Source organism: Drosophila obscura, unplaced genomic scaffold (genome assembly GCF_018151105.1).
Source record: "Drosophila obscura isolate BZ-5 IFL unplaced genomic scaffold, ASM1815110v1 contig_192, whole genome shotgun sequence".
Lineage (NCBI taxonomy): Eukaryota > Metazoa > Arthropoda > Insecta > Diptera > Drosophilidae > Drosophila > Drosophila obscura.
The window spans coordinates 3,962,631-3,984,420 of NW_024542781.1; the positions used below are offsets into that span (position 1 = coordinate 3,962,631).

General features: G+C 44.0%; 3 protein-coding genes across 5 annotated transcripts; 1 reads left to right on the top strand and 2 right to left on the bottom strand.

Moving 5' to 3' along the window:
• Window positions 1-12,027: 12,027 nt before the first annotated feature.
• On the bottom strand, window positions 12,028-12,755 carry LOC121404264. Its single transcript, XM_041593603.1, has 4 exons — window positions 12,748-12,755; window positions 12,645-12,660; window positions 12,379-12,585; window positions 12,028-12,319 (listed from the first exon to the last, which is right to left on the bottom strand). The coding sequence occupies exons 1-4, from the start codon at window positions 12,753-12,755 to the stop codon at window positions 12,095-12,097; spliced, it is 456 nt and encodes a 151-aa protein (XP_041449537.1). The 3' UTR covers window positions 12,028-12,094.
• Window positions 12,756-12,794: 39 nt separating this feature from the next.
• Window positions 12,795-14,348, top strand: LOC121404265 (O-phosphoseryl-tRNA(Sec) selenium transferase-like). Its single transcript, XM_041593604.1, has 4 exons — window positions 12,795-12,813; window positions 12,853-12,944; window positions 13,006-13,135; window positions 13,204-14,348. Exons 1-4 carry the CDS (start codon window positions 12,795-12,797, stop codon window positions 14,346-14,348), a joined length of 1,386 nt encoding a protein of 461 aa, XP_041449538.1.
• A 2,306-nt stretch (window positions 14,349-16,654) lies between these two features.
• On the bottom strand, window positions 16,655-21,528 carry LOC111071100 (regulator of gene activity). 3 transcript variants are annotated; one of them, XM_022362233.2, is made up of 8 exons: window positions 20,499-21,528; window positions 19,304-19,439; window positions 19,035-19,222; window positions 18,704-18,947; window positions 17,760-18,317; window positions 17,492-17,696; window positions 16,969-17,133; window positions 16,655-16,897 (listed from the first exon to the last, which is right to left on the bottom strand). In XM_022362233.2, the coding sequence occupies exons 2-8, from the start codon at window positions 19,434-19,436 to the stop codon at window positions 16,678-16,680; spliced, it is 1,713 nt and encodes a 570-aa protein (XP_022217925.2). In that variant the 5' UTR covers window positions 19,437-19,439; window positions 20,499-21,528; the 3' UTR covers window positions 16,655-16,677. The 3 variants fall into 3 exon arrangements, with proteins under 3 accessions (XP_022217925.2, XP_022217924.2, XP_022217923.2); XM_022362232.2 differs by having other exon boundaries at window positions 18,722-18,947; window positions 19,035-19,243; XM_022362231.2 differs by having other exon boundaries at window positions 19,035-19,243.
• Window positions 21,529-21,790: the final 262 nt, after the last annotated feature.

Below are 21,790 nucleotides of genomic sequence, written 5' to 3' on the forward strand. Positions count from 1 at the left end.
GCCGTACACCGGGCATGGAAATAAACTCGAGCACATCAGACACATTGGCTCGCAGGACAACCCCCCTAAAGTCAAAATCTGAGCTATTAACTTGCTCTAAACTTCTGGGGGCTGTCGAGAGACTGAAATATATGCGCAACAGCTTCGTTATGTTTTTGATTTGCTCCTCCGGCGCCCAGAATGTGTGCGTCGGTGGACATTACGTGCAGCTACAAATATTTGAGGCTGGTTCCATCCAACTTTACGGCAGAAATTGCTAACGCTATCCAACGGTTAAAATGCACCTGAAAGTATATATATAATAAATATAATTTTTAATAAACATATTTTTCTGAGATTTTGTTTAAATTATGGCCGTACACCGGGCATGAGTCAATAAGATTTGACTATACGTCCAGGAGTAATATTTTCCTGAAAACAGCTGTACGATCAAAATAACGAGATATCATGGACTATAATATAATTAAAAGAAATAAAAGTAAATAGACCAAATAAAAAAAAAAATGTATAATAAATTAAATTTTTATTTTAAACTCGTTCTTACACGATAGCAAAAAGGCGAAATTCATTTTTTTGTCAGCTTTGCGGGAACGCAGGCCAATTTCAATCAACACAACTGTACATATAAGAAAAAAAGTAATTTAAATAAATAATCAATTAAAAAAAATTATTTAAAAACAATTAATTATTAAGTTAAAAAAATTTTTTTAAAATAAAACAAATACAAATAAAATCATAACCGCAAAGGACGCGCATTGCTCCGGGCAGAGTGTGTGTGAGCGAGAAAGAGAATGAGTAGCGTGGTCTCGTGCTAGAGGAGGTGGTGGAAGCAACGTATCTTTAAAATTGTGCCTGCCACAGATTTTCGTCCTTTGTGGTGGCGGAAGGGGGCGAATGTGGGCAAAATGGTATTCGTCGAAAATCAGGAGAAATGGCTGATCCTTAAAAAAGAGCAAGTTGGACACCATATTGATGATCCCGCAGTCTAATTCTGAGATGTGGGACTCCCGCTCCACGTATTTGATGGCCTTGCGCACGTCGTCTTTCCTTCCAGCCAATAGTGGGTGGCATGTAAAAACTTCCTCCAGATTCATTTTAAATTTGCACCAGAAAATACAATTCACGAGCAAACACACAGCGTGTTGCACAGAATTTCGCTAATCGCGACCATCCACTCGCAGAGTGTTGCACGTGTTCAAATCCCGTTACGCGGCAAACAGTGACACAGTGGGAGAAACGGTCAATATAGCTAGTAAAAACCTATGTACAGTCGCCCTGTACTTTCAATTCTGCCCGTTTTGTCCATTTTGCCGCTCCCAGATCGAACTGGCGACGAAAGGAAAATTCCACAATCCTTTTTGTGCTGCTTCGTCTTCGGAGCGACGGTCTGTGGCAGGGCATGAAAGAATTGGACAAGAAAGAAAAATGGAAGAAACAACGCACGCACTCTAAGGCACCGTTATTCAAACTCAAATTTAACCATTAAGAAATAAGTTGTAGAAAATTTTAGCGGCATAATTTTAATATAATATTTAAAACTTTCTCAGAATGGAGATCGAAGTGACCTGCAAAGGCAGCGACGTTAAGTACTCAGTGCCATTCGAGTGCGCGAGTGACTGTTTAAACATAATTTAAATAATGAGGAATCTGCGCTCGTAATTGATTTAAGTAGCGCAGCAGACAACAACACCAACAACAGCATTCATTTGCATAATTTTCGTCGAGTAGTGATATTTACCGATATCCTTGTTTGTCAATGAATACGACAGTTCACAAAATCCTACTGCATTCAAGCGATACAAAGAAAACCAAGATTCTTCCAGTGGAATATTTTGCAGAAGAGGGTGAAATTTATAAGTCTGATCGACTTCTTCATGCTAGAAAATGAGGCCGAAAAGAAAATTTCACGGACGTGTTCCACAGGGCAATGGATACTTCAGATCCAATTATCTCTTCTGTTAACCTTCAAAGGAGCATAAAAAAGCAAAAATAAGCCCCTTCCAACTGAGGTGTTCGATCTTTTATCAAGCGAGATCAATCGTTTAGGCAGAGATCCACCGGAGCGGATTAGTTTCGATGAGCTGGCTGAAGATCAACTCGAATTCTCGTGAATGATGAAGCTCGAAAACGATTAAAAAAAGGTGTGATAGGAATCCTATTATTTACAATAACATTTTCTTTAATATTTCAGGTCTCCTGATGAAAATTTTTGTGAAATACCAGAAATAATAATTTTTGCTTTTTTTAATTGTTTTTAATTGTGCCACGCCCTCTTGAATAAAATAAAATGTTCTCAACATGTTCCCAAAATTGATTAATTTTTGCCACAAAAAATGGTAAAATTACCCATAGTGCAGTTGTTGGTGGTGAGGCCGTGCACAGAGGACCCCTTTTTGAGTCTCTGCGTTGAGGTTGAATCTCCTCCAGCGACTCTTCTTGAGCCTCGTTGGCCCCAGATGAGCCTCGAATACTCGCGAATGGCCGATCTTCTATTTTCGCTCTTCCTTCGCAGCTCGAGCTGCTCCAAAGCCGCACCCTATGCGGGACGAAAAGTGGCAATTACCGGACTGCATCTCATTTTGCTTTCCCCGAGCTTACCTCCGCTGGGAATTGGCCCTTTATAACTCCAATTTTTCTTCCCTCTCGCTGCTGGATAGTTTCTCAGATTTTTGTTTCCTTTTGTTCACTATTACTTTTGTTTACTATCGAAGCACTGCAGCCACCTGTCCAGGTCGAACGTCGAAAAATGAGAAGACTGAAGCCACGCTGCGAAATTCCGAAGTTCGAGAAATAACTTTCATTATTTCATTGATAGTTTCATTGATACCGATAACTTCGTTTTATTATTTCATTGATTGGTTTGTTTTCGGTTTGGTTGCCAATCTTTCATTGTGGAAAATATCAAGAAAATAAACTCGAGCACATCAGACACATTGGCTCGCAAGACAAAACCCCCCTAAAGTCAAAATCTGAGCTATTAACTTTCTCTAAACTTCTGGGGGCTGTCGAGAGACTGAAATATATGCGCAACAGCTTCGTTATGTTTTTGATTTGCTCCTTGTAGGAAGATTCTAAACTTGGTGGCGGCGGGGCGTTGTCTATTGCGAGGAGCTGTTGCTCCCAAGTGTTTTGCTCATATGCCTTTGCATACATATTTTCCAAAGTTTTGTCCACGTTGCGGTATATCCTGGCCATTTTTTCCCGCAAGTGGACCGTGTCCCAAGGGAGCGGGAAATAATTGGCCAGGTATTGCAGCGGCAGCAAATTTGCCTTGCCCCTATCCGAGATTACCGCGCACACGTTCTGGGTCAAGCCGAGGTTGAAAAATGACTTCACAACTGCTAGTCCTGCCTTGATCACATCGGCGCCCAAAATGTTTGCGTCGGTGGACATTACGTGCAGCTACAAATATTTGAGGCTGGTTCCATCCAACTTTACGGCAGAAATTGCCAACGCCTTCCAACGGTTAAAGTGCACCTGAAAGTATATATATGTATATATATAATTTTTAATAAACATATTTTTCTGAGATTTTGTTTAAATTACGGCCGTACACCGGGCATGGAAATAAACTCGAGCACATCAGACACATTGGCTCGCAGGACAACCCCCCTAAAGTTAAAATCTGACCTATTAACTTTCTCTAAACTTCTAGGGGCTGTCGAGAGACTGAAATATATGCGCAACAGCTTCGTTATGTTTTTGATTTGCTCCTTGTAGCAAGATTCTAAACTTGGTGGCGGCGGGGAGCTGTCTATTGCGAGGAGCTGTTGCTCCCAAGTGTTTTCCTCATATGCCTTTGCATATATATTTTCCAAAGTTTTGTCCACGTTGCGGTATTTCCTGGCCATTTTTTCCCGCAAGTGGACCTTGTCCCAAGGGAGCGGGAAATAATTGGCCAGGTATTGCAGCGGCAGCAAATTTGCCTTGCCCCTATCCGAGATTACCGCGCACACGTTCTGGGTCAAGCCGAGGTTGAAAAATGACTTCACAACTGCTAGTCCTGCCTTGATCACATCGGCGCCCAAAATGTGTGCGTCGGTGGACATTACGTGCAGCTACAAATATTTGAGGCTGGTTCCATCCAACTTAACGGCAGAAATTGCTAACGCTATCCAACGGTTAAAATGCACCTGAAAGTATATATATAATAAATATAATTTTTAATAAACATATTTTTCTGAGATTTTGTTTAAATTATGGCCGTACACCGGGCATGAGTCAATAAGATTTGACTATACGTCCAGGAGTAATATTTTCCTGAAAACAGCTGTACGATCAAAATAACGAGATATCATGGACTATAATATAATTAAAAGAAATAAAAGTAAATAGACCAAATAAAAAAAAAAAATGTATAATAAATTAAATCTTTTATTTAAAACTCGTTCTTACACGATAGCAAAAAGGCGAAATTCATTTTTTTGTCAGCTTTGCGGGAACGCAGGCCAATTTCAATCAACACAACTGTACATATAAGAAAAAAAGTAATTTAAATAAATAATCAATTAAAAAAAATTATTTAAAAACAATTAATTATTAAGTTAAAAAAAATTTTTAAAAATAAAACAAATACAAATAAAATCATAACCGCAAAGGACGCGCATTGCTCCGGGCAGAGTGTGTGTGAGCGAGAAAGAGAATGAGTAGCGTGGTCTCGTGCTAGAGGAGGTGGTGGAAGCAACGTATCTTTAAAATTGTGCCTGCCACAGATTTTCGTCCTTTGTGGTGGCGGAAGGGGGCGAATGTGGGCAAAATGGTATTCGTCGAAAATCAGGAGAAATGGCTGATCCTTAAAAAAGAGCAAGTTGGACACCATATTGATGATCCCGCAGTCTAATTCTGAGATGTGGGGGACTCCCGCTCCACGTATTTGATGGCCTTGCGCACGTCGTCTTTCCTTCCAGCCAATAGTGGGTGGCATGTAAAAACTTCCTCCAGATTCATTTTAAATTTGCACCAGAAAATACAATTCACGAGCAAACACACAGCGTGTTGCACAGAATTTCGCTAATCGCGACCATCCACTCGCAGAGTGTTGCACGTGTTCAAATCCCGTTACGCGGCAAACAGTGACACAGTGGGAGAAACGGTCAATATAGCTGGTAAAAACCTATGTACAGTCGCCCTGTACTTTCAATTCTGCCCGTTTTGTCCATTTTGCCGCTCCCAGATCGAACTGGCGACGAAAGGAAAATTCCACAATCCTTTTTGTGCTGCTTCGTCTTCGGAGCGACGGTCTGTGGCAGGGCATGAAAGAATTGGACAAGAAAGAAAATGGAAGAAACAACGCACGCACTCTAAGGCACCGTTATTCAAACTCAAATTTAACCATTAAGAAATAAGTTGTAGAAAATTTTAGCGGCATAATTTTAATATAATATTTAAAACTTTCTCAGAATGGAGATCGAAGTGACCTGCAAAGGCAGCGTCGTTAAGTACTCAGTGCCATTCGAGTGCGCGAGTGACTGTTTAAACATAATTTAAATAATGAGGAATCTGCGCTCGTAATTGATTTAAGTAGCGCAGCAGACAACAACACCAACAACAGCATTCATTTGCATAATTTTCGTCGAGTAGTGATATTTACCGATATCCTTGTTTGTCAATGAATACGACAGTTCACAAAATCCTAGTGCATTCAAGCGATACAAAGAAAACCAAGATTCTTCCAGTGGGATATTTTGCAGAAGAGGGTGAAATTTATAAGTCTGGATACTTCAGATCCAATTATCTCTTCTGTTAACCTTCAAAGGAGCATAAAAAAGCAAAAATAAGCCCCTTCCAACTGAGGTGTTCGATCTTTTATCAAGCGAGATCAATCGTTTAGGCAGAGATCCACCGGAGCGGATTAGTTTCGATGAGCTGGCTGAAGATCAACTCGAATTCTCGTGAATGATGAAGCTCGAAAACGATTAAAAAAAGGTGTGATAGGAATCCTATTATTTACAATAACATTTTCTTTAATATTTCAGGTCTCCTGATGAAAATTTTTGTGAAATACCAGAAATAACATTTTTTTGGCTTTTTTTAATTGTTTTTAATTGTGCCACGCCCTCTTGAATAAAATAAAATGTTCTCAACATGTTCCCAAAATTGATTAATTTTTGCCACAAAAAATGGTAAAATTACCCATAGTGCAGTTGTTGGTGGTGAGGCCGTGCACAGAGGACCCCTTTTTGAGTCTCTGCGTTGAGGTTGAATCTCCTCCAGCGACTCTTCTTGAGCCTCGTTGGCCCCAGATGAGCCTCGAATACTCGCGAATGGCCGATCTTCTATTTTCGCTCTTCCTTCGCAGCTCGAGCTGCTCCAAAGCCGCACCCTATGCGGGACGAAAAGTGGCAATTACCGGACTGCATCTCATTTTGCTTTCCCCGAGCTTACCTCCGCTGGGAATTGGCACTTTATAACTCCAATTTTTCTTCCCTCTCGCTGCTGGATAGTTTCTCAGATTTTTGTTTTCTTTTGTTCACTATTACTTTTGTTTACTATCGAAGCACTGCAGCCACCTGTCCAGGTCGCACGTCGAAAAATGAGAAGACTGAAGCCACGCTGCGAAATTCCGAAGTTCGAGAAATAACTTTCATTATTTCATTGATAGTTTCATTGATACCGATAACTTCGTTTTATTATTTCATTGATTGGATTGTTTTCGGTTTGGTTGCCAATCTTTCATTGTGGAAAACATCAAGAAAATAAACTCGAGCACATCAGACACATTGGCTCGCAAGACAACCCCCCTAAAGTCAAAATCTGAGCTATTAACTTTCTCTAAACTTCTGGGGGCTGTCGAGAGACTGAAATATATGCGCAACAGCTTCGTTATGTTTTTGATTTGCTCCTTGTAGGAAGATTCTAAACTTGGTGGCGGCGGGGCGTTGTCTATTGCGAGGAGCTGTTGCTCCCAAGTGTTTTGCTCATATGCCTTTGCATACATATTTTCCAAAGTTTTGTCCACGTTGCGGTATTTCCTGGCCATTTTTTCCCGCAAGTGGACCTTGTCTCAAGGGAGCGGGAAATAATTGGCCAGGTATTGCAGCGGCAGCAAATTTGCCTTGCCCCATCCGAGATTACCGCGCACACGTTCTGGGTCAAGCCGAGGTTGAAAATGACTTCACAACTGCTAGTCCTGCCTTGATCACATCGGCGCCCAAAATGTGTGCGTCGGTGGACATTACGTGCAGCTACAAATATTTGAGGCTGGTTCCATCCAACTTTACGGCAGAAATTGCCAACGCCTTCCAACGGTTAAAGTGCACCTGAAAGTATATATATGTATATATATAATTTTTAATAAACATATTTTTCTGAGATTTTGTTTAAATTACGGCCGTACACCGGGCATGGAAATAAACTCGAGCACATCAGACACATTGGCTCGCAGGACAACCCCCCTAAAGTGAAAATCTGAGCTATTAACTTTCTCTAAGCTTCTAGGAGCTGTCGAGAGACTGAAATATATGCGCAACAGCTTCGTTATGTTTTTGATTTGCTCCTTGTAGCAAGATTCTAAACTTGGTGGCGGCGGGGAGCTGTCTATTGCGAGGAGCTGTTGCTCCCAAGTGTTTTGCTCATTTGCCGTTGCATACATATTTTCCAAAGTTTTGTCCACGTTGCGGTATTTCCTGGCCATTTTTTCCCGCAAGTGGACCTTGTCCCAAGGGAGCGGGAAATAATTGGCCAGGTATTGCAGCGGCAGCAAATTTGCCTTGCCCCTATCCGAGATTACCGCGCACACGTTCTGGGTCAAGCCGAGGTTGAAAAATGACTTCACAACTGCTAGTCCTGCCTTGATCACATCGGCGCCCAAAATGTGTGCGTCGGTGGACATTACGTGCAGCTACATATATTTGAGGCTGGTTCCATCCAACTTTACGGCAGAAATTGCCAACGCCTTCCAACGGTTAAAGTGCACCTGAAAGTTATATATGTATATAATTTTTAATAAACATATTTTTCTGAGATTTTGTTTAAATTACGGCCGTACACCGGGCATGGAAATAAACTCGAGCACATCAGACACATTGGCTCGCAGGACAACCCCCCTAAAGTGAAAATCTGAGCTATTAACTTGCTATAAACTTCTGGGGGCTGTCGAGAGACTGAAATATATGCGCAACAGCTTCGTTATGTTTTTGATTTGCTCCTTGTAGCAAGATTCTAAACTTGGTGGCGGCGGGGAGCTGTCTATTGCGAGGAGCTGTTGCTCCCAAGTGTTTTGCTCATATGCCTTTGCATACATATTTTCCAAAGTTTTGTCCACGTTGCGGTATTTCCTGGCCATTTTTTCCCGCAAGTGGACCTTGTCCCAAGGGAGCGGGAAATAATTGGCCAGGTATTGCAGCGGCAGCAAATTTGCATTGCCCCTATTCGAGATTACCGCGCACACGTTCTGGGCCAAGCCGAGGTTGAAAAATAACTTCACAACAACTGCTAGTCCTACCTTGATCACATCGGCGCCCAGAATGTGTGCGTCGGTGGACATTACGTGCAGGTACAAATATTTGAGGCTTGTTTCATCCAACTTTACGGCAGAAATTGCCAACGCCTTCCAACGGTTAAAGTGCACCTGAAAGTATATATATGTATATAATTTTTAATAAACATATTTTTCTGAGATTTTGTTTAAATTACGGCCGTACACCGGGCATGGAAATAAACTCGAGCACATCAGACACATTGGCTCGCAAGACAACCCCCCTAAAGTCAAAATTTGAGCTATTAACTTTCTCTAAACTTCTAGGGGCTGTCGAGAGACTGAAATATATGCGCAACAGCTTCGTTATGTTTTTGATTTGCTCCTTGTAGCAAGATTCTAAACTTGGTGGCGGCGGGGCGTTGTCTATTGTGAGGAGCTGTTGCTCCCAAGTGTTTTGCTCATATGCCTTTGCATACATATTTTCCAAAGTTTTGTCCACGTTGCGGTATTTCCTGGCCATTTTTTCCCGCAAGTGGACCTTGTCCCAAGGGAGCGGGAAATAATTAGCCAGGTATTGCAGCGGCAGCAAATTTGCCTTGCCCCTATCCGAGATTACCGCGCACACGTTCTGGGTCAGCCGAGGTTGAAAAATGACTTCACAACAACTGCTAGTCCTGCGCGCCCAAAATGTGTGCGTCGGTGGACATTACGTGCAGCTACAAATATTTGAGGCTGGTTCCATCCAACTTTACGGCAGAAATTGCCAACGCCTTCCAACGGTTAAAGTGCACCTGAAAGTATATATATGTATATATATAATTTTTAATAAACATATTTTTCTGAGATTTTGTTTAAATTACGGCCGTACACCGGGCATGGAAATAAACTCGAGCACATCAGACACATTGGCTCGCAGGACAACCCCCCTAAAGTGAAAATCTGAGCTATTAACTTGCTATAAACTTCTGGGGGCTGTCGAGAGACTGAAATATATGCGCAACAGCTTCGTTATGTTTTTGATTTGCTCCTTGTAGCAAGATTCTAAACTTGGTGGCGGCGGGGAGCTGTCTATTGCGAGGAGCTGTTGCTCCCAAGTGTTTTGCTCATTTGCCGTTGCATACATATTTTCCAAAGTTTTGTCCACGTTGCGGTATTTCCTGGCCATTTTTTCCCGCAAGTGGACCTTGTCCCAAGGGAGCGGGAAATAATTGGCCAGGTATTGCAGCGGCAGCAAATTTGCCTTGCCCCTATCCGAGATTACCGCGCACACGTTCTGGGTCAAGCCGAGGTTGAAAAATGACTTCACAACTGCTAGTCCTGCCTTGATCACATCGGCGCCCAAAATGTGTGCGTCGGTGGACATTACGTGCAGCTACAAATATTTGAGGCTGGTTCCATCCAACTTTACGGCAGAAATTGCCAACGCCTTCCAACGGTTAAAGGGCACCTAAAGTATATATATATATATAATTTTTAATAAACATATTTTTCTGAGATTTTGTTTAAATTATGGCCGTACACCGGGCATGGAAATAAACTCAGCACATCAGACACATTGGCTCGCAGACAACCCCCTAAAGTCAAAATCTGAGCTATTAACTGCTCTAAACTTCTGGGGGCTGTCGAGAGACTGTATATGCGCAACAGCTTCGTTATGTTTTTGATTTGCTCCTCCGGCGCCTAAAATGTGTGCGTCGGTGGACATTACGTGCAGCTACAAATATTTGAGGCTGGTTCCATCCAACTTTACGGCAGAAATTGCCAACGCCTTCCAACGGTTAAAGTGCACCTGAAAGTATATATATGTATATAATTTTTAATAAACATATTTTTCTGAGATTTTGTTTAAATTACGGCCGTACACCGGGCATGGAAATAAACTCGAGCACATCAGACACATTGGCTCGCAGGACAACCCCCCTAAAGTTAAAATCTGACCTATTAACTTTCTCTAAACTTCTAGGGGCTGTCGAGAGACTGAAATATATGCGCAACAGCTTCGTTATGTTTTTGAGTTGCTCCTTGTAGCAAGATTCTAAACTTGGTGGCGGCGGGGAGCTGTCTATTGCGAGGAGCTGTTGCTCCCAAGTGTTTTGCTCATATGCCTTTGCATACATATTTTCCAAAGTTTTGTCCACGTTGCGGTATTTCCTGGCCATTTTTTCCCGCAAGTGGACCTTGTCCCAAGGGAGCGGGAAATAATTAGCCAGGTATTGCAGCGGCAGCAAATTTGCCTTGCCCCTATCCGAGATTACCGCGCACACGTTCTGGGTCAAGCCGAGGTTGAAAAATGACTTCACAACAACTGCTAGTCCTGCGCGCCCAAAATGTGTGCGTCGGTGGACATTACGTGCAGCTACAAATATTTGAGGCTGGTTCCATCCAACTTTACGGCAGAAATTGCCAACGCCTTCCAACGGTTAAAGTGCACCTGAAAGTATATATATGTATATAATTTTTAATAAACATATTTTTCTGAGATTTTGTTTAAATTACGGCCGTACACCGGGCATGGAAATAAACTCGAGCACATCAGACACATTGGCTCGCAAGACAACCCCCCTAAAGTCAAAATTTGATCTATTAACTTTCTCTAAACTTCTAGGGGCTGTCGAGAGACTGAAATATATGCGCAACAGCTTCGTTATGTTTTTGATTTGCTCCTTGTAGCAAGATTCTAAACTTGGTGGCGGCGGGGCGTTGTCTATTGTGAGGAGCTGTTGCTCCCAAGTGTTTTGCTCATATGCCTTTGCATACATATTTTCCAAAGTTTTGTCCACGTTGCGGTATTTCCTGGCCATTTTTTCCCGCAAGTGAACCTTGTCCCAAGGGAGCGGAATATAATTGGCCAGGTATTGCAGCGGCAGCAAATTTGCCTTGCCCCTATCCGAGATTACCGCACACGCGTTCTGGGCCACAACAACTGCTAGTCCTGCTTTGATCACATCGGCGCCCAGAATGTGTGCGTCGGTGGACATTACGTGCAGGTACAAATATTTGAGGCTTATTTCATCCAACTTTACGGCAGCAATTGCCAACGCCTTCCAACGGTTAAAGTGCACCTGAAAGTATATATATATATATAATTTTTAAGAAACATATTTTTCTGAGATTTTGTTTAAATTACGGCCGTACACCGGGCATGAGTCAATAAGATTTAACTATACGTCCAGGAGTAATTGTTACCTAAAAACAGCTGTACGATCAAAATAACGATATAATATGAGAGAATGAGTAGCGTGGTCTCGTGCTAGAGGAGGTGGTGCCTGCCACAGATTTTCGTCCTTTGTGGCGGCGGAAGGGGGCGGGGCGAAATTTTAAAATACACTCGGGGCAGTGCAATATCACATAAGTCTGGAAATTTGGTTGCTCTAGCTCGTATAGTCACTGAGATCTAGGCGCTCATCAAGACGGACAGACGGACATGGCTATATCGACTCGGCTATTGATACTAATCAAGAAGATAATATAATAAAGCTTACGTTGGGAAATGGTATTCGTCGAAAATCAGGAGAAATGGCTGATCCTTAAAATAAGAGCAATTTGGACACCATATTGATGATCCCGCAGTCTAATTCCATTATGTGGGACTCCCGCTACACGTATTTGATGGCCTTGAGCACGTCGTCTTTCGAGTATGAAATATTTGGCGACGATCGCGATTGCTGCAATTGCTCAGACATAGGTCTCTTCTCGATCGTATCCGATGCCTATCAGACTATTTTGAAATAAAGCTAGCCGTTTCTCACAAATTTCAGCGATTTCAGCAGAAAAGTCTGAACCCACAGCTGATCTATTCATCTGCTGTGGCTCTGACGCCGGCTGTGGCTGTGGCTGCGACGCTGGTTGATTCTCAAGAGCCTTTTCACTGCAGTTTTGAGTGCTGCTTATTTCTGGCACCTACAAGAAGAATTTTATACACTAATTGACCCAACTGATTGGCATTGATATTGACTTACAAAGGGAAATGGACTCGAGGAGCTCCGAGTTAGATTAGCTGCATCATCAAAGTCCTGCAAGAGTTGACGACGTCCGCAGCTCTGCGAGCGTCTGTGAATAGCATGGCGACGCAGCCAGGAACATGGCGCCTGTGCCACTACGGTGGGCAAGGGCGAATGTCTTGAGCGCGGCTGCAGATTCTCATGCGGTGCCAAGTTTGGAGGCGACTGTGGCACGTCTGAGACAGGGGGCTCGACCGCTGCTGGAATATTCGCATTGGCATTACCCAATTCTTGTAAAGGCTTCAATTTGTTCTCCTGAGTACCTTTTTGAGGCTTCTTTATAAGCGGAACATCGAAGTCCAGGTCAAAGGATAAGTTCCCAAAGACGAGTCCATTCTTGGGCTTCTGGGCTTCCGCTGCCTTGCGCTGCAAGAATGCGGCAAGCTTCTGCGAGTTTGTAATGGGCTCGCTTAAAATATCGTCCAACTCAAGCGCTGTGGATTGTGGAAGCTCAAGCGTTGTGGAAGCTGGGACTGGCGGCGCAGCGCCCCAAGAAGCGTGGATTTAAAGAGCTCCTAGAAAAGGTATGAAGACCGACTTACACTGATATGTAAATATTATAAAAATCACGAGATATAATTGCAGCGAAAATTGCCGGTAGATGGGTGGCCTGATGAGCATATTGAAGAGCTGGTGCATCAAATAGCGTCATTGGATAGCAACAATTTTCCGCACAAAGTGGGATTGGGCGAGCGGGAGGCGCGCATCGCTTGTCGTAAGTAACGGCTCAGTTGGGTGGCATCCAACAGAGTATTTAATCATGTTGTAACTTGTCCCACGCAGGACTTGTGTCCCGACGTCACTACAACTTTGGGCATGGCATAGGACGCTCTGGCGATCTGCTGGAGCCGCAGCCCAAGGCAGCTGGCTCCACTCTGCTCGCACACCTCACGAATGCTCTGATCTTGGATCTAATGCAGGGGCTAGGCCTGCCCAGCTGCAGAGGCTGTTTTCTGGTGCCGATGTGCACCGGCATGACCATCACACTGTGTCTGCAGAGTCTACGCAAGCAACGTCCACTCGCCAAATATGTCCTCTGGTCACGCATCGACCAAAAGTCCTGCTTTAAAGCTATTACGGCCGCAGGTCTGGAACCCGTGATAGTCCCCTGCCTGGTGCAGCATCAAGCTCTGAGCACCGACGTGAATGCTTTCGAACAAAAGATCGAGGCTCTGGGTGCAGAAACCATCCTATGTCTGTACACGACCACCAGCTGCTTCGCCCCACGAAACAGCGACAGCATCGTTGAGATTGCCCAGCTGGCCAAGCCCTGCGACCTGCCTCATCTCGTGAACAATGCGTATGGGCTGCAGATCGGTGCCATCTCACGGCAGTTGGAGCGGGCCCATCGATTGGGCCGCATCGACTACTTTGTGCAGAGCACAGACAAGAATTTCCTGGTACCTGTGGGTGGTGCCATTGTGGCCAGTTTCGACCAGAGCCTCTTGTGCCTGGTGGGCAGTAGCTATGCGGGTCGAGCCAGTGGTTCCCAAGCGCTGGATGTCTTCATGACGCTGCTGTCACTGGGACGGACCGGCTACCACTCGATGATCCAGAAGCGGGAGGATAACTTTACTTATCTCAAGGAACAGCTCATAGAATTCGCACAAGGCCATGGCGAACAGGTTATTGAGAGCAGGGATAACTTTATATCGTTATATCGTGGTCCCTGGTCAAAGCAAAACTATAGATGGTCATGCATTCTCAGGTCAGTTCAAAAATACTTTCAGTTAACAAATCTTTTCTATTCGTTGGAGTCGTTCTATTCAGATTTTGGTTCCCACCAGTCGAATCTGGAACTGCCCTATCTTACCGTGGCGGCTGCCCTGGGCATCACTCGAGAGGAGATTGATAAGTTCTTTAAGATCTTTCACAAATGCTGGACGAAATTGAACCAGTCGCTCTGCGAAAATAAATCAAAAAAATAATCAAGATTATTTTATTTTTGATTTTATTTACTAGCTAACCCGGCAAACCATTTGCCGCAGTACTGTAATCTATTTCTGTTGCTCCGCCAGAAGTCATTTGGCGTAGTCTGCCATTTTCTCTGTGAGTTGTAATTACGAACCGGCGTGCTTGTAGAACATGTAAAATGTGTGCCTTCGACCGATCCTTTGGATATTTAATGAAACGTATTTGAAAATATTTGAGACTGAAACTTGCCTAGATTTTATATCCAAGGGTATTAATGTATTAATTATTGAAATATATCACAACTCAAACAAGCCATAATGCAAACAGTAATGGCTCAGGAGGCCGCACAGAAGCAGTCTGTGGAGCAGGTGGAACCGCACTGGCGTGAACAGATACAGATTCCGCGCGAAAGGCATGAGGCGATGCGAACCGCCCAACAACGGTATCAGACAGTCATACCCACGATATTATCATCGCCTCCATGATAACTGGAGGTTACTTCGTACTGAATAATCCAAGAAAAATGTTGTCAAAAAAAATGTCAAATAGTCATTCGGAATGTCGGAATGTGAAGAGCCAGTATATTTGGTTTCCTGTATATAAAACAATTGGGGTAGTAATCGTACATGCTTTTAACGACTTACTTACGATGGCCAGTGCTCGGTAGAGCTCCTCAGCCCGTGGACTCAAGCGAGCAGTGGACGACTCGGCCGTTTGGTTCTGCTGCAGCAGCGTGTCCATCAGATCCAGCTCTGCTGTGGTCCCACTGTGGCCTCCAGGTTGGACTGCAGGGCATTGTAGCGAGCAGTCATTTTTTCCAGTTCGTGGTTTTTTGTTCAGCTGATCTGTGCTCGTGTGACTTGGATTCCAGCATGATTTTTAGTTTTTGAATTTCGTTGGCATGCCGATGGTGGTGGTGGTCCTCCTCTGCTGTTGGCTGTGTGTAGCCTTGCTAATGATGGTGGTGCGGCTGTTTGGGCATCAAACCCGACTGGAAATTCGTAGTCGAGTCGATTGTACTTTCGTCATCATCTAGATCATCGAAGGCATTCTCCAGCAAGTTGCCCAGCTAAAGCACAGTGTTATCAGATATGTGTGCTTGTGCGCATATTGCACTAACTTTAACTCACCTCCTCGTCGCGTCGTTTCTGATCCTCTAGAGCTTCTTCTTCTTCTTGGCGCTCCAATGTCGAACTCACGTTCAAGGGCTCGGCCCCCTGAAAAAGGCTCATGCCCGGCGTATTCATGTTCAATTTATTTGGCTCCTGATGCTATTAGTTTTTTCAAAATTTTGAAGGCACAGGCGCTGCCTTTTTTGTTTTTGTAGCGCCAGCCTGCTGCTTCTTATATATTTTTGATATTTATCGATATATCGTTATATTTAGTTCACTTCTCTAGGTCAAACACCTTGCAACTTTCTTAGAGATGCGCCATTTGTATCTCATAAACTAACTCCTTGCGCATACACACCTTGTAATAGGCTGTTTACATTGGAGCTGCGTCATGCTTCTTTGCGTCTTGCCGGAGACGCAGTTTTTTTTACATAGGTTAAGCATAGGGCCCTAGTGGTGGCAAAAAGTTGCGTCAGTTTCTGATTCATGTGCGTCTATTCGATATATTCGATTGCTTTTGCTCATTTTTGGGATTTTCTGCCTATCAGCGCAACTATCACCACTAATAACAACAAAAAATTGTAGATCAAAAATCAAATTTTGGCGCTAAAAATGTATGATTGTGCGAAAAGGTGAAAATATACATAAAGTCATTAAATAAAATACTTGAAACTGATTGTATTATTATCATATGAAATTTTTCTGACCACCTGATGCCATTAAGACACTGCTGGAGACGAACTTCGGTGGTTTTCATAATTTGAAGAAGAACTCCCACAAACTCTACAATGAAATGTCTGAAAATAATATTTAAATATGAGAATCAATTCTTTTTCGTCCATTTTCCTGACGTCTTGCTTAATTCTGTTGATTTTCAAAAATTTGTGTATCTTTCCTTGTCATCAAACACCCAAATCCAAATTCAAGACGCACGTCTTCCAATGTAAACGCCTTTTCTGCTTCATTGCGTCTATGCCGATATCGATAGCAGACGCGCCCAGTGTAAAAAGGCTATTACATTCATGTAGAAATGCCACTCAGAGTTGTGTCCGAACTCTTATCGAATACCAATTTAAATCGTTTGAGATAATAAAAAATTAAAAAAGAACTTGGCGGTAAATTCAAAAAGGAAAATATTGTAATTTGTTGATACTCCCTTTGTTTCCATACATTTAAGAATTTTCAAGACCAACTCGTTTCCTTTTTTCAATTTTTTTCAGTTTTATTAATTTTATACAGACTGTCCATTCATAAACGCACTTATATTGGGACATTTATCTAATTTATCGGCATCTATTTGGAAAACCTTGGACAAACGTTTCCAACTTTGCGCATCAAAGTAGTAGAAGGTGCCGCGCTCTTTTGTACCATTTTTTTCATATTGATTAATGCCAGGAATTCGAGTTATCCAGATTTTCTCCTCCACATGATACCGCCACTCGCGACTATGCCTGAATAAAGAGAAACAAACCAACGATTAGCAAATATTGCGAATTAATTCAAAACGTAATTCTATACGTACAGTTCAGCAGCTGCCATCAATTGCATGATATCGCCGATATTTGTGTAGAAGAGGAAGAAGAGCAGATCCTCTTGCAGCTTTTTCAGTACCGGCGCCGTAAGCTTATCTCTTATCGCAAAATTGATCAGATATTCGGGTGGCACGTTGAACTCAACGTCTTGTGCTCTGAAAAAAAAAGAAAATTAAATGAATTAATATGCAAAACAAACTCCACTTTCTGATCACTCAGCCAATGTTTTTCGGCTAATCTATATAGGCAGTTGTGCCGCGACTGCATTACAGATAGATAGATAGATAAACATCAGAGTGATTTCAGCCAAGATTAATAATATTAATACTCATATGGTTTAAACAAATGATATTTCAAACATATGGCGATATTTGAATGGTTTCGCAGAAGTGATTTAGATCAGCCGTTTTACAGCCAATCAAACACTTTACACTTTACAATTTAAAATGATCATGGGAATGGGAATACCAACAATAAAGATAAATAATAAATGCATCAATTGACTCGACCCACCTGCAGGGCTGTTCCACGAACGGTCCAGCGAATGTTGTATGCAAGCTCTCTTGTGAATTCAGATTCAAGCCAAGGCCCGTCAGATCCGTGCCCAAAGAGAGCGTTACCAGGTTGGGATCTGTTTCGGCTGCCCGTATGAACGTCAGCAGGCCCACCATGCCGAACTGATTGTTCACCATGGTCGCTGGTATGTTTGTGACCTTGCCTGTGGTTGCGGGCGGCATAGATTAATGCTTCACGTAAGGTAATATTGAGTGGAGATACTCACCATCCGGCGAAGTTTGCACGCCGCTCTTCACAAGTTTATCATTGCTGGAATTATCGTTCAGATGGTCGCCGACACCACATCCACTGGCACCACCGCTGCTTCCGGTGCCACTGCCCAGGCCGCCGCCGACTCCCATCATGGCATTGCTACTGGTCACGCTGTTGACACCACTGCTGCCCACCAATCCCACGTGCGAGCTTCCGACGGAACCGAGGGCTGCACTGCCGCCACCGCCACCGCCTCCGACCACAACGCCGCCCAAGCCACTGCCGACAGCGCCAAGACCATTGCCGCCTACAACGCCGACGCTGGTGCCACTGGAGCCGCTGGATCCGCTGACCACAATTGAGTTCATTGCCTTTTCCGTGCCGTCCAGATGGTTCTCTGTTACTCCGCCCGTGGCGTTGCCGCCAGAGCCAACGCCAAGGCCCCCGCTGCCGCTGCTCCCAACTGCATTCGTTGTGCCATCCGAGTTTTGGGTGCCCGGTAACGCAGGGAAGTCCTCGTTGGACATCGTGAACTCCGATTGTTCTGACGTCGGCTGCTTCACCATGCCAACTGAAAGCGAATCGGAAGCAAATCGAACAGAAAGTGTGGATGAGTGAAGTGCCTTCAGCTGGGAGGGAAGGCGAATCAATTTGTTTATCTAATGGCTACGCTACCAACTACCATCTACCAGCACCGCTTCTCGAATAAGTGGACAGACAAATAGTTTAGCATAATTATGTGGGCCCAAAAACCGAAACCGATCAAGCCAGTAAGTAGTAGTTATGAGTAATGCAAACTGATCCGATCCGACCAGACAGCACACAAGACAGCACGCGGGACGACATACACACACACACACACACACACATTATTGCTTATCGCATGTCGCATATCGTAATCGTAATTGTAAACATTAAATAATACTAAAAAAAGAAGTGGATTTGATTTGAACTCACAAGAGGTAAAGAAATTACCATAGGGTTTGCTGCCCGGCGGCTGGAGCGGATTCGATTGGGGCAGTGTTTGGTCGTTCTGGCCGCGCGCATTCGTTAGCGACGGGAACTCCGTGGGATCGAGAAGGGCAGGTGTGGAGACATCAGCTCCACTGCCTCCAAACACGTGGAAGTTGTTCAATGGCCCCCCACCGCCACCCGTTCCGTAGCCGCCGCGACCCGTCTGCATGAAGTTTCCCATGTTCGACTGTGGGACGGGAATTGGAATGGAAAGAGAAGTCAGAATTTAGCTGTCCGCAGAGAGAATCCTCCTGCAGGAGGGGGCTTGGCTTACCATGGGTCCACTGCCTAGTCCCTGCATGGCACGCCGCTCCACGAACTGACGCTGTCCGAAAAGGTTCGCGTTCCGACTGCCGCTCGACAAGGCAGGCCCCCCCACCGATAGCTGGGCATTGCGGTTCGGCGATAGCTGAGGCTGCTGCTGTGGCTGTTGTTGCTGCGTCTGCCCATAATTCGCTGCACCTGGATAAGAGTTGGCAAAGTCTGAAGCATTGTGTTAAAACGAGATACTTCTTTGGAAATGCAGGCGTTAAACTTGCTTACCGGTTTGGAACATGCCAGACGTGGGTGTAACATGGCCGGTCAGGGAGCTACCACCGAAGCCGCCCGTTGTCCGTCCAGCTAACGCCGCGTTCGCTATGCTTCTTGGGGGTTGTTGGAAATTTAAATTCGCCATAATCTGCAAAGAAAGCCAAAGAATCGGTTAATTAGATGTTGGCAATTGTGTTGCCCAATCCCCCCCATGAATAGTGTTATCTAAATAGTACGATTGGGGGCGCTATCGCGATCGAGCCCCATATGCCGCATACGAAGCCTCAAAAACCAGAGTCCTCTCCTCTGCTGTATAAACAAAAGTTTGTTTATAGTGACTCACTTCGGCTTACAATTTGATAACACGCACTACCCACAGATAAACATTGCCCGCCACTGGATTTGCAAAATAAACAACCCAATTCCGTTGGCATCTTGACCAAAAAAAAGAGCTGAGCTCAACTCAATAATGAAGTTCTGTGCTTCTGAAAGCGAGTAAACAGAAGCTGCAGCTCGCTTCGCAGCACTGGTCGCTATAAGTTATAAGATTAAATGGCCGCCAGTCAGCTGTCAATGTGCAGAATAAAGCAGAAGGGCCCGGCACACATACGTACATATGTATATGGCACATAGAGGCTGGACTGGAGCAATTATTGGTGATTCTCTTTGGCTGGTGTGCCCATACATACATATGTATGTGTGTACTCGAACAATGGTGTAGGTGAAAAAACCAAACCAAAACCAGAATGCGCGGCGGCGGCAGGAAGCCTATAGGAAAGCCGAGGAGGAGATAAGTGAACTGTAAAAGGATACTCTAGTACTCTGAATACTCTGCGAAAAGGCATGCGATTCACACTCACACTCTCAGCACTCTTCTGCCTTTGTTTTGTTTGTGTTTGTGCGAGCGCACCATACCATTGTTCTGCAGGCCCAGCAGGTATGCGGCAGGCACCTGTCTGGTCCGAGTACTCAGAAATTACATGCCACTTATATTTGCTTTTTTGGAGGGGAATCCAAATCGTCTTTAAACTCTGATAATCGGGTACATTGGCAATGCCATATATTTTACCTGAGCATGTAACTTTATCAGCTGACCCGGCGGGAGCTTTTCAACACTACGCTACCAATGCTAACGGCGCTTACAACCAAAACCTCTGGACGCAAATAGCCTTGGAACAACGCGTCGGCAGGTTTGACCTCCACTTACCTAAATTAACGTTAGATGATAGTTCGCCTTCTTCCACTTCCACTGTTAATGCGTGCTCTCCACTCGCTTGCAATCGACTCGAACTGCTGCTACCAACAACAACATACACTGAACGGATCGTTCTCACCGCATTTAACATTCCAAGGCGACAAGGTGGACGTTGTTGCTGTCGTCGTCGTGGTCCTGGCGCCGTATCCGTTTCGGCGGCACAGGCTTACGTTTATTCCAATGGGCAGTCTGAGGTTAGCGCGCTCACTCAAACACACAGAGCGCGACGGGCGTCAAATATTCAAACGGGACACACAGGATATATGTATGCCCTTACACGCACACAAACACAGCCCGATGCTGATGATGATGCGCAAAGTGTAGTGGGTAGCGAGAGGAGAGGTTAGTTAGTATTTTTCCGCGCCGTGTCGTCCCTAAATATATTGCATATATATGTATGTCTATATGCTTCGTCTGTATGCAGCGTGGTCTTCGTCGTTCACGAAAGAAGGAGTACCGAAGGATGTTAATGCCTTTCTGAGGCAAAAAGTTTTTCAATTTTCTGCGCCGCTGTGGGGACCACAAATTTCACGTACAATGCTACACTTGGCAAACTTCGCACGAAACTCGATGTCTTGTCTGGCTACGCGTTTTAATGTAATTGTTTGCCTTGGTTTATGTATATTATTGTAGTGGTTTGGTTTGGTTTTATTTTGTAAGTAAATAATTGCTTGCTATTGCGCTGTTGTCTCTGCTTCTTCCCCTGCTCTGCTGCACAAGCACTCTATGTATGTGTGTGTCTGTCTTTGTTTTCTCAGTTCATTGAATTTCACCCGAGCTAGCGAATTGGGCAAAATTCGCTGCGTGATTTGCGTATTTTTTACGCCTCTCACAGTGTAATGCACTTCGCTTCGATGTGGCGAAACGTGTGTAATTTACTATTGATAGGCAATAAACAATTATTTAGCGCCCGAAATGGCTTTAAATTGTACACAAAAAATGTTCCGCAAAAAAACTTTTGTCACGAATACAAACACACAGGAATTAGGGATGTAAAATATGGTTATCGATGCAAATGCTATATCGATAGTTTCTTAGCGACTGCTGGGCTGGTTTACGAAGCTGCGCCTTGGATTTGCATCTCTCGAGAATTAATTAAAATAAATCTATAAAGACCTGTATTCTTTGCATTTTTACAAACTTAACAAACTTTCCCTTATTCATTGAGCATTTTCGTCGATGTCTGACCGTGACTAGACCTCCCAATTATTTGGACGTCGATGTTTTTTGTTTCTCAACACTTC

Coding starts and splice junctions, on each gene's coding strand:
- LOC121404264 (XM_041593603.1), bottom strand. Junction 12,320..12,378: donor CCTCGAGTCCATTTCCCTTT/GTAAGTCAATAT, acceptor TTCTTCTTGTAG/GTGCCAGAAATAAGCAGCAC.
- LOC121404265 (XM_041593604.1), top strand. Junction 12,945..13,005: donor TTAAAGAGCTCCTAGAAAAG/GTATGAAGACCG, acceptor ATATAATTGCAG/CGAAAATTGCCGGTAGATGG. Junction 13,136..13,203: donor GGAGGCGCGCATCGCTTGTC/GTAAGTAACGGC, acceptor TGTCCCACGCAG/GACTTGTGTCCCGACGTCAC.
- LOC111071100 (XM_022362231.2), bottom strand. CDS start 19,436: ATGGCGAATTTAAATTTCCAACAACCCCCAAGAAGCATAGCGAACGCG. Junction 18,948..19,034: donor GACTAGGCAGTGGACCCATG/GTAAGCCAAGCC, acceptor CCCGTCCCACAG/TCGAACATGGGAAACTTCAT. Junction 18,318..18,703: donor TGGTAATTTCTTTACCTCTT/GTGAGTTCAAAT, acceptor ATTCGCTTTCAG/TTGGCATGGTGAAGCAGCCG.